The sequence below is a fragment of the Centroberyx affinis genome, unplaced genomic scaffold (assembly GCF_046629955.1).
Source record: "Centroberyx affinis isolate AG114_WGS23_722 - 3 ecotype Tasmania unplaced genomic scaffold, CSIRO-AGI_Caff_v1 ptg007246l_1, whole genome shotgun sequence".
Classification (NCBI taxonomy): Eukaryota; Metazoa; Chordata; class Actinopteri; order Beryciformes; family Berycidae; genus Centroberyx; species Centroberyx affinis.
In genome coordinates this window covers 17,237-31,018 of record NW_027283664.1, presented here as the reverse complement: position 1 = coordinate 31,018, position 13,782 = coordinate 17,237, and the positions used below count along the sequence as shown (strand labels likewise).

Here is a 13,782-nt window from a genome sequence, read left to right as displayed (position 1 = left end):
CTTTGTAACCAATCCAATTTTAGGTTAGCAATATGCTCATGTAGGCTACAAATGTGAGGTTTGACTTGAACACCACTCAAAAGGAACCGGCTTCAACTAAAAGTGGTACTGGCTGATAACAAAACAGCACATAATAAACTGTACATTAAACAATACATAGGCAAATGCAATGCACTTGGTCCTGGTTGGCTCCCCTAAAAAAATCACTAAATCATCCCACTAAAGAATCACTAAAATCCTTCCAATCAGACCAATTAGCAGCATTTGAACTGGAAAGCCTCCAATCAACTGGTTTATCACATTTGAATTAGAAGAGCTGGTATTGTCAGCCAATCAGAATCCAGTAGCCTATTGACTGTTCTACCTTTGAGGATTCATGCCACATTCATGTCTTATCAGATTTACTATAAATAAATACGACCTGCCAACTAGGAAAAAACGTTCATGTCAACCTCATGGTGTTAATTACAAGTACGATAAATGGGACTTTTTTCTCGGGGCTCCAATTTCTCCCACTTGGTATCACGGATTGCGGAAGTGTGTCGACACAAGCTGTAAACACTGCAGTGAATCCACCGTAGTCGGCAGTCCAACATAATAAAAATCGAAATGATCAGTTTTTTCAATTGAATCAAGTCTACTTACAAAAAGTGAAGAATGTCTGCTGCACTTTGTTTATGGTTGATTTTAAATTAACACATAAAAATGGGAAAAAAAAATTGGGGGTGGGCGTTCTAAAGAGTTACAGACGTGAATGCTTCCAAGTTGTAGCAACAAGATGTCATCCCACATCCCATTCTTAAGCTTCTTCCCATGACACGAATGCAGCATTAATCTTCAAATCATTCCATTTAACTAATTCAATTTAACTTTAAACTACAGTACATCTATTTGGAAAACATCATGAGGAACATTATTGTCATTCTGAGCCAGAGTATATTTGAAAACAAAATCATCAAAACAGAATAACATGCAACCTGTCAGTCAGTTGAGGTACAGGAAGTATGACTCCCACTCCTTGCTACACCTGCAGGAGTGGCCGCTGGCTGGCATGCTGGCTCTCCACACTCCCCCACCCTGTCTCTCAGTTCAACGATTACAGAGATTGCACATTTTTATCATGATATACTTCATGCCATTTTGAAATTTCAAAAACTGCTCTTTATTCCAAAATCACTGAATAGAAATACATATGAAACAGTTCCAGGTCTTGATTTATAAAAGCATACTGTTATGCTTATTTAAAAGAATATATACAAGATCAAAGTATAAAATCACTTGTGCAATATTGCCTTTCTGGTAAACACCATGTTTCGCACACCACTTACTAACCCCACAGTGGACCTGATGTCATCTTAGGGACACAAGAGGTAAAAACTAAAAGGGCAACCCATTCTCCATTCTGTTTCTAACAGCTGCAAAGACACACTATCTGATGGTGTTTGTTGCTGAACATTTTGTCTTGCCTAGTCTCAGCTGACACTTTTAGGAACAGAATGGGAGAGACATGAATTTGGCAGCAGCACAGGTGGGAGACAAAGACTGTATGCACACAAGCGCATTTCTCCTGGTGTGAGCTGATGTTAGTATTGAGCCAAAAAGTGTAACTGTCTTCATCTTTTAAAAAGAAATCTATGTTCAACATGAAAATGTATGAATGCTCACAATGTTGATCTTGGGCAACATATTTCCACTGGTTTTGTGGTAACCCAGTAAAGCTAGCATACAGAAGCAAAGGTGGAGTCCTGCTGTACCATAAATGGCACATCCAACAATCCACATATATTCATAAAACTTGCGGAAATTAACATTTGCATGTAATGCATTTTTGTAATTCAGTGCCACACTGCAACAATGCAAAGACACATGTACATTAACTTACATGCTATCTGACAGGATTTAAACATTTAGAGCGATTTTAATGAGTGGAAAAATGGCTGATGTTATGACTGGAAAGAGGGTTAATCCAAATTGGGCCTAATTTAATCATCATCATCATCACCGCCATCATCATCGTCGTCGTCATCATCATCGTCATCCTCTTCTCCGCCTTCCTCCTCATCATCATCTCCGCTGCTGGGCTCAGACTCTTCATCTGAGCTCTCAACCTCAATCGCCTTCTCCACTATTTTCAGATGAAGTGCCTCTTCAGGTTTACTGATGCGACCGCACATACAGATTCAACCACAGTCAGCCACACAAAGCAGACAGACGCACATGCAGGCACACGTGCGCGTACACACACACACACGCACGCACACACACACACACACACAGGCAAACAGTGAGATATTGATGGACATCTGGCCCCATTGAAAGTGTAGCAAATTAACAACAGCCCTGCATTTGTTTACCTCAGCAAACCTCCAAAGGCAGAATAACAGAGAAAGAAACCTTGAGGAATACAATACCCAGACTCCTCAGCTTGGACTGAACCCAGACGTTTTCCCTCCAGAGCGCCACAGAGAATTGATGCACTGCTTCTTCCGTGGACAAATTTGTCACCGAAATATTACTTCATTAAGATGTCTCCACCAAAAACAGTTCATGGTTCTCTGGGGTCAAAGTCTCTGGACTTGTTAATTTCTTCACCTGTATTCACACTTTAGAGTAGCATATTTTCCATTACGCTGTAAAGCAATAGGCGTCAGTTTGGCTGCTGTTTGCAGAAAAAAGGGAAAGTTTTGCCCAGAAAAAGGTTACACCAGCTCTTATCTTCCATACCTTAAAAAGTAACCCTCTGACTCAAGGATAACAGGCAAAAGCATTGATATGACTCAATTCACCACAGCAGTATGAAGACTCATAGTGCTCATTTTTGCTTTATCCATTACATGCTTCAGTTTTAAGTCATGATTCAGTTAAAGCATAACCCTGTAAAACTTGTGATCAGATGACTATATTGATTTTCAAAAAAACAATCAAAAACATGTTAAAATATTTAGTATGTTAAAAATTCATCATTTGTTTGTTAGATGATACAAGAGCAACTCAATTGTGTAATAAGAACAAATGCTGAGGCTGCCCTCACAGCCCAGCACAGTTAGTGCTACTGTTGTGAATTGAGGTCAGTGAACAAGTTTCAAGAAAAGCACTTTGTTAGGAAACTCCCTCCGACATATTCACATCTCCTACACTAGAGCTTAAAAACTGTGAATAAAAGTCAAAATCACTTCTATAAACTAAAAAAAAAAAGTACAATCACTGTTGTCCTTCGGTAAAAACATTTATAAGTGTATAAGAATGTGGTATTAAAACAAATGGGAAGTGTGGTATGTTAGATCCCTAATACTGAAGTAAATGATCTACAATAGCATCTTAGAGGTTCATGTTGGGGAAGCAAACGTGGAAGAAAGGAGACCCTCCCCCCTTAACATTCATTAGTCTCTTCCAGCAGAGAGGCCCCAGACAGACGCTCCAAAAAGCGAATCCCTGCAGCCTCCACACCAGTCCCAAGACGAGAGGAGAGCCCCAGCCCTCCGGCCCTCACCACACGGTTGGATCCTTCCACTCCTGCTCCCGTGTGTGCAGCTCCACGTCCTTGTCCATGTGCCTCCTCTTGTAGAACTTCACCAGCACAAAGATACCCAGGATGAGCAGGATAATGCCGCAGGCGCCTCCCACCGCCAGCGCCAGGATGCCAATCTCAGAGAAGCCAACTAGAAACAATGAAGCCCAAACACACTGATTAGATTGGATGAAGGTTTCATGACGCCTGCAGGGAAGCAGAGAATGGGATAGAGGTAAGATTAGAGGAAATATGGCGGAGTGGCCCAGTGGTTTAACAGGCCGTTCTCTCAACCCGGACGACCCGGGTTCAAGCTGCCGACCTGATGAAGTGCTCTTGAGCAAGACACTGAATCCCTACCAGCTCCAGGAGCGCTGTTCTGTAGCTGAACCTGACTTCTGACCTCCCTGAGGAGGCCAAGCGCCAAACATAATTTCCCTACAGGGATCAATAAAATACCACCTTATAAAAACAGAATATGGAAGATATTACGACAAAAGAACATATTAATGCTAATAACACAGATAAGTAAAAATTATAAAGGATAGGATAAAAGCTACTGCAACTAGCTATCTCCCAGTTTGTGGTCAGGTAGATATTTGATAGTGATGAAATATGATGAACTTGCTATCTTCCCCGGAGTAGTTTTGGAATATCAAAGTGTCCTATAGGAGATAAAATATGACCAGTCTAACCTTTGCTGACGACCTTGAGGATGATCTCTCCGCTTTTGCCATGTACGTCTGGCAGGTTATGCACCTGGCAGGTGTAGGTGCCGTTAAAGGTGGGGGGCACCTCATGCAGGGTGATGGAGGCATCCCGTCTCATAATATCGCCCGACCACACCGCACGGTCTTTAAAACGCCCATCTGTGGGAGGATACGGCGTCTCCTGGTAGTAGAACACCTGACACACACACACACACACACACACACACACACACACACACACACACACACACACGTCAAATTGCAGAGAGGATAGAGTATAAAGCTCTATACAAATCATGACTGGATTTCATAACTGATAATGAGTGAATATCAAATCACAATACAAACTGATTCAAAACATTTTCATAACAGTAACTGTTGCCACACACCGACTCCTCAGGTCCGGGTTGCAGGGGACGGAAGTTCCAGGACACAATCACGGTTTGGGGTGACACGGGGTGAACGGAGCTAAAGGTGCACTTCAGTCTCACATTCGTCCCGTTGACTGCTTCCACCTCACTCGAAGTGAAAACCTCCATCCCACTTACTCGTCGCACCCCTACGGTACAACCCAGTGAGAAAGGTCACTCATTAACATGTAACCTCATCCATACACACAATCACTCACTGACTGACTCAGGCATTCACACACAAACAAAAAAAATACATTTCAAACTGTCTTACCAAGTTTCCTATTCAGAACCTTATTTTATCCCTCACTTTTGGGGCATTCAATCAGACTAAAAAGCAGACATGTTGGCACCAAGCGGCTTTTGAAAGGCCTTTTGAAAGGACTGTTCTTGTGAAAACACACTGATCCTCGCCTTAATAGGAGGTCATGATCTAACTTCTTATTCAATTGTTAACTTTGTCTCCATTTGCCATTCTGCAGATAAATTTGGCCAGCACGCCTCAGTAAACACAGGAAAGTCCTTGACAGTTGAGTCATGTGCCACATGCCTCAAATCGCTGGTGCTCATTGGTCATTTTGTAGCGATAAGTTGTGTCTTTGTGAATCTCTTGTGCCAGCTGCCCATGATCCATTGTATGCCACGGCTCCAAATGGTAAGGCAAATTATTTTACATCAATTTGCAGGAAGCGCCAAACCCATGAGAATAAAGCAACAAAATCAAGACACATTTCCTGCTATTCTACATTACTTCACTCAAGCACATTTAACTACAGAGCAAATAACATTACAGAACATCTGATGAATGGCAATGCTTTCCCCTATCCTTACAGAGTGTTTGCATGGAGCTGTGTGTATCTTGGTTAATGTTTGCACGAGTGTGTGAGTACAGAGGGTCAGCTGGACACTGCCTGCGTTAGATGCCTGCAGGAGACAGAGAATATGAAATATTATCTAAAAAGAGCTGGTTTGGGGATTTCTGGAGTCAACGTCTCTTAATCACACATCCTCTTCTTCATGGATGACCCAAAAATGAACTATCAACTTTCCATGTTGCTCTATTTGAAACCACAGTAGGTGCAACTGGCTGATTCATCTCCTTTCAAGGGTTCTGGTGTGATGAGATTTGGGTTAAATCTGGATCATATTGCCACAGTGATGTGCATTCCTCCAGCCTCTTCCTCTGGATTAAAACATTCCTGCTAATAAACCATAGAGAAGAAGCCTGGAATGTTCCATAATCCTGGACAGTGAGGGATAAACTGTCTGACAGGAGATTCAATTTAAACTTCATTGTATTTAATAGGATGTTACAAATGTTACAACTAATAAGAGACCTCTGCCACCGGCAAAATGAGCAATGGCTTAGGTACACTTCTGCCCTAACATCGCCCTCCGGATGCCAAAAGCAGCCCTTCTCTCAGTAACATTATATGCAACTGAGATGGGACAACAGAAATCTCATTACAACATTTGCAAGCAGGAATATCCTGCCACTGTCTATCGTCCCAGTTTTAATAGTAGCCTATGATTTGAATTTCTAAAAGGCGGCCAGCTATGAAAATCCCCCGAAACTTAAAATATATATTAAAAATGCACTCGATTTAAAACAACAACAAACATATCTTCTCTATCCAGCACCATTCAGTCACATTCAGTCCAGGTCTTACAGCTGCATTTGAGCCCAAGCAAAAAACAGCCTGACAATACATCAGAATTTAGCCTATACATTATTTTCCACCCTCCAACTAGTTAAGTGTGGTCTTCTATGTTAGCGCTTTTGATAAAAAAAAATGTAGCCTAATGATTTTGTTATATCAAATGTTGGTTAAATTGATTTGGTCCTCTTAGCTTAACATTATTGTTGTAACATTACACTCATTGGCTGCGGTAGAGTTGCAGTTATTAACATTATGAAAAACGTCTTGCCCTGCTTCCCTTGGTGAAAAGGTTATTTGATACTCCTCAGTATTTATTTTTCTTTTAAAGCACAGCATTTTGTTCGGTTTTAATCAAGTAGCCTACATATTAAACGAAGAAAAAAAAACACACAAAAAACACAAAAACGTATTCAGCCAGTCAAGACACTGTAACTTCAAATATTAAGCCCCTACTACAAAAGTCATACATCTCATATTCCCCATTACCTCTCAGCCGAGTAGCCTAGGCTATCACAAACACACTATAAGTATATTTAAGAATATTAGAGGAACACTACAGTGGTTTTGCGTCAGTGGAGATCAAACTGAAGCACCGTCTGTCCAGGAAGCAGAAACTCACCTGGAACCACGAAACCTCCCAGGAGAGTGAAGAGCTGGAGCCATATCCGATACATAGGCTTAACCATTTATACCTTCTGCCTAAACTCAGGCGGGTCAGTTGTTGTGTAGAAGTCCCTTCATGTGAACAGTTTGGAGAAAGTCATGAACGCATTTCACCGCAGACTGTGGGAGGAAACAATAGGCCAAGTCTGCACTCCGGTTGTGGAAATGTAGGCCTTGGTCACCTTCCGTGTAGTATGGCTACACACCTTTTCTGGATGGGCGGCGTTACACGGATATTTCTTGCATAACCTGTTGTCCTACCTGCCACACAGCCAATGTGCATCTAAAGGATAGGCAGGGGAGAGTTTCGGTACTGCTGCTGTCTTCCCATGAAGAGTATGTTCGATTGACAAACTACCGTATCAGCTGATGCACCCCTTCATGTTTGACTCGGGGCGACTGCTGACAGTCAAATTAAAATGTGATCTAAAAAGCCAATTCTCTGCTGACTAATACCATCTTGTGGCCACATTAACGTATCACAAACAAGAATGAGTCACCCTACTCAAGACCAGCTACAAACCGACTAACTAATGCTTCCTTCAAATGCTGTCGCTATTATTGCAGCAGTGGCGTAATTGTGTCTAAAACACCTGAAGGTCGGGGGGCTGGGGGAGCTCCCCCAGAAAATGTTACTAATTTTAAATGCATTTCCTAGACTTTGGCATCACTGTTGAGCTTTCTTGAAAACAGAAAAAGATAGACTAAATCACCTTCACCAAAAAAGGAAAATGCTAAGTGACAAACACGTAGGCCTACATTTTGAATACAATTAAAACAGTTTTTTTAATACCATCCTTTTCTCTATTATTTTTTGTTTTCTTTTACAGTGTAATGTGTCTACTTGGAAAAAAGGGGAACTACATAAATCTTAACAATGGAGTAAAGATCAACACAACCACTTATCCTACAATTCAAATTATTCAACAGAGTTTATTATTCCCACCCCACCCCACAGGTACCATAACATTGTGTGTGTGTGTGTGTGTGTGTGTGTGTGTGCTAAATGTTATTGAATTGTTATTCAATCAAGGCAAGTCCAAGTTAAGTCTCAAGTCACTTGAGACAAGTCTCAAGTCATTCAAGGCATGTGCCATGTTTATGCTTCAAACATTTAGGCCTGTATCACTCACACACACACACACACACACCTAAGAAGCATGTGACATCCAATTGCATAGAAATTTTGACTTATTTTACATATATTAGTCTTGAAAAGTTTGACTTGTAAATGCATGTATCTACAAGCCTACTCCAAATAGAAATAAAGTTCTACGTAATAGGCTAAATATCATTTCAAACAATCCAAACTCATTTTTGGCATTCAATCGCAGCGTGGCCCGCTGTTTCTCCTCCACCAATCGGAATACAGCTTTGCTTCGCCATTCTAACCGATTATGACATCATTGGATGGAGCCGTACGATATCTGAAATATCTTAAAGTAGCATTTTGGCTTGTCATAATGTAGGGTTAGGGTTATGTAATGTATTGTAAATTAGCATTTAAGATATCTTTTATTACCTTGTGACTGGTCAGAATGCTAATTTAAGATATATTTTATTACATTATGACTAGTCAAAATGCTAGAGGTATCAAACACAAGGCAGAGTCAAGTTTGGGATGAGGTTTGGATATGATTGGCATGCTTGGTGACTGATGACATTTGTGGTTTCGATAGGATTACGTTAGGATTTAGCAAAAATACAAGAGGAGAATATCACCAATCCTGGACCTTCGTTTGGATGGGGAGTGATTGACTTATTTCAGGATTTCAGGCTATGTAACATGCGGTGCGCTTGTGGTGTTCCAAAAAGTTGAGATACCGATACCGCCACTCGCTTTTCAGCGCATCTGCGGCGCACCCACATTGAAAATAATGGATTTGCGCGCGCAAAAGATGCCGCATGTGATCCGTCAATTTTATTGCCGGGGACAATTTTGCCTACTTTGGGGGGAAGCGTCCCCCTGCCCCCCCTGCGCCTATGTATTGCAGTGACAAGGTGGGCACATATGAGCGACCCAACAAAGTGGTAAGATAACGTTGGAAAAGTGGGAATTTTCGATCATGCCCGAGTTGCCCAGATGTGATGTCTAGGGCAGCGGTTTTCAAAGTCCTGCTGGTTTTCTATCCTACCAGGTGGTTAATTGCAGTAAATTGCATTCACCTGGTGTCCCAGGTGTAAAACAGTTCCTGATTAAATGGCTACAATGAAAACCAGCAGGATTCTGGGTCATGAGGTTAGGGACTGGAAACTACTTGTTTGGGGCAGTGTTTCTCAACCCAGTCCTCAAGGACCTCCTGTCCTGCAACGTTTAGCTCCAACCCTACTCTTGCACACCTGATTCAATTAAGGCCCTTAATTGAATCAGGTGTGCAAGAGTAGAGGCTGATTATCAACACACATTCTTGTGTGAAAGGCAGCTCCAAGCATGTCCAGCACTCAACAATTTACGGACGGTGCAGGTGTTTGTGAGGCTAAATATGATGATTTCAGGTGTGAGTATCTAAAAGGGTCTGTGTTGGGCTTTAAATGAGAACTTCCAGAACAAGTTTTTAGTCACTCTAAGAAACCATGTCTGAGAGGTCCTGTTTTATGTGGGAAAACACCAGTCTTGTGGAATATGTGAGGATTGTTGTTCTGTGGTGGATTGGAAACTGAAGGAAGAGCAAGAGCAAACTGTTTCATTGTGAAAGGAATCGTACTACAGGTTCAGTAAAGTGCCTGTGAAGAGTTAAGGAGAGCAATAGGAGAAGTGAATATCACATCTTGAAGCAGAAATCCAGCTGAGTTTTACAGGCTTAGGTCTCAAATTGTTCTCTTGTTTTCACACAATCATTGTGTATTCACATTAATAAAGACTAACTTTGGTTATGATATTCTACATACTTTTAAAGGTACAGGGGTCCAAATTGGCTCCAAATGACCACCATCGTGGGAGGCACAACCTTTGATTGTATTTCAGGCAATGAAGGAATTACAAATCTGATTTATATTGTGGTAATTACACAGAACATATAGAACACATAATTGCCATGGAATTGATACAACTATGGATATAGGACGTATTATAAATATGTTTTGTATAACTTCAAGTCCCATGTGAGCATAATATGTGCAACACTTTATCGTCTTCATGAAATTCCTTCATGGTAAAAACGAATTGCTCTATCTTAAGTCTAGTTTAATGTGTATTTTGATGTAATATGCACTTTGGACACCAGGGGCATTGCAATTTAAAGGTGTTTCCACAGACTTAATGAAGTACTGCATAGTGCAAACACAAGAAGGTTCATGACATTAACATTTCAGACATTTTCAGAATTATATTCTTCAGTCATTGTACATTCAGATGTCATTTGAAATTTCCTCTAAGCTGTCTATCTGTGGCTGAAACCTTTTTCCATGGCGGTGTCTGCTCCATCCCCGAACTAACTGCATCAATCAGTTTTATAACTCTTCCTTGTATGAGTCACCTTGTGTCCCAGTGCGCTCCTTTCATACCTAGAGGGGAAAATGGCTTTAGCTTGTTGTTGGCTCAGAGTAGAGCAAGTGTCATTTAGTTCAGTTCTGCAGGTGAGTGCAAATATACGTGACTGAAACACCAGGAGATTTTGACTGATGTTACACTGCACTATGAGTTATGAGTTATTATATATATATATATATATAAGCCTTGCGCTGGTAAAACAAGGTAAAACAATGCAAATTAGCCATGGGATGTAACAAGCTCTCTGATTGGCTATCACCTGGCATATCATATGCAGGCGTATACCATGTGTGTGGGAAGGAGAAGGTAACCAATCAGAGAGCTTGTTACATCCCATGGTTAATTTGCATTGTTTTACCAGCGCAAGGCCCAAAGTGTCACGGAAAGGCTAAATGGAGAGGCTAAAAGGAGAAGCTAAATGACCGAGCAAATCGAATAGCTAATAGGAAAAGGAAAAGCAGCGGGGAAATGGAAATGCAAATGGGAAATGAAATTGCCCTTTTAAATGCCTGATTAAAATCTGTATTCTTAATTAAATTTGTGAATCCAGTTATTTATTTCTCTTTTTAAACTGCATTTTCAAATAGATTTTTAAATTCCATCATTTATTTATGAATTCATTAATGTATTTTTAAATGATGTACTGATTGACTGATGACGGATTTTTGTAAATCCCTTTTTAATTTTAACTATTTATTGATGGATTAATATTTCATTTGTAAATTCTTTTTCTAATTCCTCTTTTTCTTGCCCATTAAAATATCAAATAATGAATTACTTTGTAATTTAGTCTATTTATTCATAGATTCATAAATTAATTTGTAAACAAATCTATTAATGCCTATTTTTATTGTACAATTAGTTATTAATTAATGAAATGCTTTATTGCTATTTCTGTGACATTTGTGGTCCTCCATAGTTTATCCTAAGAAAATCACCTGCGGCAAGCAGAATAACTGCTAACAAAATCTTCAAATCTTCAAAAAGGAGTTGATGAGATTCAGTGAGCCAGTGTGATGGCCAAAAGAAATCTGACTATTCTCTGTCTGATTTGCCCAACAATTTTATGTACCGATTTTATACATTATGAACCAGAGAACCACCTTGAGAATACAATTGAGGTTGAAAGCTCTTTTGCATATTGAATCCTTGAAATAGGCTTTAGTAAAAGGCCAGTCAAGCCAAAAAAACATTTAGCCCTGGAGTAGCACACAAGGTTAGTATGCGGAGTAGGGTAGGTTTAAGTCGTTGTGTGTGTGTCTGCGTGTGTGTGTGGCATATTTCATTAAAGTAAAGTCAATATGTGATTCTCTGTGAAGTCCTCAATTATCTCACAAATCATTTTGTCAGTTAGCAAAAGGATCTTGTGATTTGAGGCAAACCTGATTTCAGAACAATCTCAAGAAAACTAGTGGTGCAGTACTGAATGGTTTAAATTGTTCTAATGATGTTATTCTTCACTTCCCAGACAGATGAGTGGTGGAAGAGATAGACAAGGTGGAGTGAAGCATTCACAGACCAAAGGAAGTGGGGTAAGGAGTGTTAAACAATATTTGACTGATGTGAAGTTATGTGAAGACTCAGCTCGAATAAGGAGCCAGTGATCAATATGATGTTATATTTTTACATCATCCAGTTGTCACTATAATAAATAATTTTGTCTCATTGTAACCCACATCCCTAACCCTTTATGAGGATTATTTCAATAAAGCATACAAATAACAATAAAGCAAAGATATGACAAACAAATTTGACTCAAATGTCTAATTTGATATACAGCATCACATTCTGTATCTGGAAGGAAAAGAGAACAGAGAAACAGTGCAAAAAATAATGACCAAGACACTAAAAGGACAGTGAGACAGAGGAAATTTGAATAGTGTTGGCTCAGCAACCTCTGGAAGCAGTTGCTGCATAAATTGTCTGTAAGGTATTTAAAATACTTTTGACTTACTAATGCCTCTGATTCTGAATGTAGTATCCCACTGTTTAAGACACAGATCATTCAAACAAGACACAAATCAGCCTATGAGACAAACATGTATCAGCGGCTGCAGCATGAAATTATTTGGAAGCCAGCTGATTCAGACTCTGAATATAGCCTAATACTGTGCATGGTATAAAACAAATCTGCCTGTGAGGCAAAAACATTGTAAATCAGCTTTAGAGGCAGCTGCAACACAAAGTTGTTAAATTAAGCCTACTGTGTGACAGAGGGACTCCAAATCAGCTTCCCAGGCAATAAAAAAATGAAGCAGCCCGCATGATGCAAAACTGCCACTGAATCAAAATTATGAAACAAGCATCATTATCAGCTTATTCCACTTCATTTTGTGTCACTGAAGAGGCTGCTTGCAGCAATGCAAGCTGTTCATGCTCTGTTACCACCCACAAAAACATTCTTTATTGTCCTCCAAGAGGAAATTTGTTGTCACAGTCTGTACAATACACAGAGGTAAACTCAATAACATCCCCACATGCAGTTCACACCCCATGACATACACACATAAATACATACATACATAACATACATAAGACAGGGTGGCTGAGCTCACTCTGACAGGGTGAGGAGCTCAGCAGTCTGGGAGGCCCTCAGTGTCGAGACGCAGGAGCCAGTTGAAGTGGTTTGGGTGCCTCCTCTGCAGCTGTACCGAGGCAGACCCAGGTCAGGCTGGAGGGACGACATCTCCCAGCTGACCTGGGAGCACCTTGGATCCCACAGAAGGAGGAACCATGGGGGATCCCAAGGTTTTTTTGTTTGTTATTTGAGATTTTCAAAAGGACATGCCATTTAACCAATCCTGTCCTTCATCTCACTACAAGTCATTCAAATCTAATTTCTTTCCCCACAAATGACTACAGGAATTTCCTTGTAGTTTTTCTTTTTCCTTCAGTGCATAACAGAACGTGTGATTAAGGTAATAATAATCATAATTATAATAAATAATTAAATATTATATAGAAAATAATTTCCTTGCAGTTTTTTTTCCTTGTAGGTGACCATGGAAGTATTATGTAGGAGAAATCGAGTAGGGAATTCGTATCTCCCGTCTTTCCCATGGACTTGAATGCAGCATTTGATCTTACGTGACCATGATGCCTTGCGATTAGCTGACAGCTCGCAGATATAGTTTAAATCTGAGAAGATGGGTCACGACTGGTGTGTTACCGTTTACTGCCATAGGACAGCTCCGCCGTTGTAAAGATGGCGTCGGTGCTGTGGTCTAGCTGTGTGAAAGCAGGCCATCGTCTTAAAAAAATGTAAATTTTCTCCAAAACTGCTGCACGACACTCGCTAAAACTAGCCAATAGAGTAGTGAAGAAGTTATTTATTTTGGAA

General features: G+C 40.3%; 1 protein-coding gene across 1 annotated transcript; it reads right to left on the bottom strand.

Moving 5' to 3' along the window:
• Positions 1–1,138: 1,138 nt before the first annotated feature.
• mpzl2b (myelin protein zero-like 2b) lies at positions 1,139–7,256 on the bottom strand. The gene is made up of 5 exons (XM_071513511.1): positions 6,909–7,256; positions 4,608–4,777; positions 4,204–4,414; positions 3,491–3,659; positions 1,139–2,157 (listed from the first exon to the last, which is right to left on the bottom strand). Exons 1-5 carry the CDS (start codon positions 6,973–6,975, stop codon positions 1,983–1,985), a joined length of 792 nt encoding a protein of 263 aa, XP_071369612.1. The 5' UTR covers positions 6,976–7,256; the 3' UTR covers positions 1,139–1,982.
• Between the last annotated feature and the right edge of the window lie 6,526 nt (positions 7,257–13,782).

Bases quoted from the DNA above. Each gene is read 5' to 3' on its own strand.
- mpzl2b (XM_071513511.1), bottom strand. From the start codon at position 6,975: ATGGTTAAGCCTATGTATCGGATATGGCTCCAGCTCTTCACTCTCCTG. The intron at 4,778-6,908 runs GTGAGTTTCTGC...GTTGTACCGTAG, and splicing joins GGGAGGTTTCGTGGTTCCAG to GGGTGCGACGAGTAAGTGGG. The intron at 2,158-3,490 runs GTGAGGGCCGGA...CGGTCGCATCAG, and splicing joins TGGAAGGATCCAACCGTGTG to TAAACCTGAAGAGGCACTTC.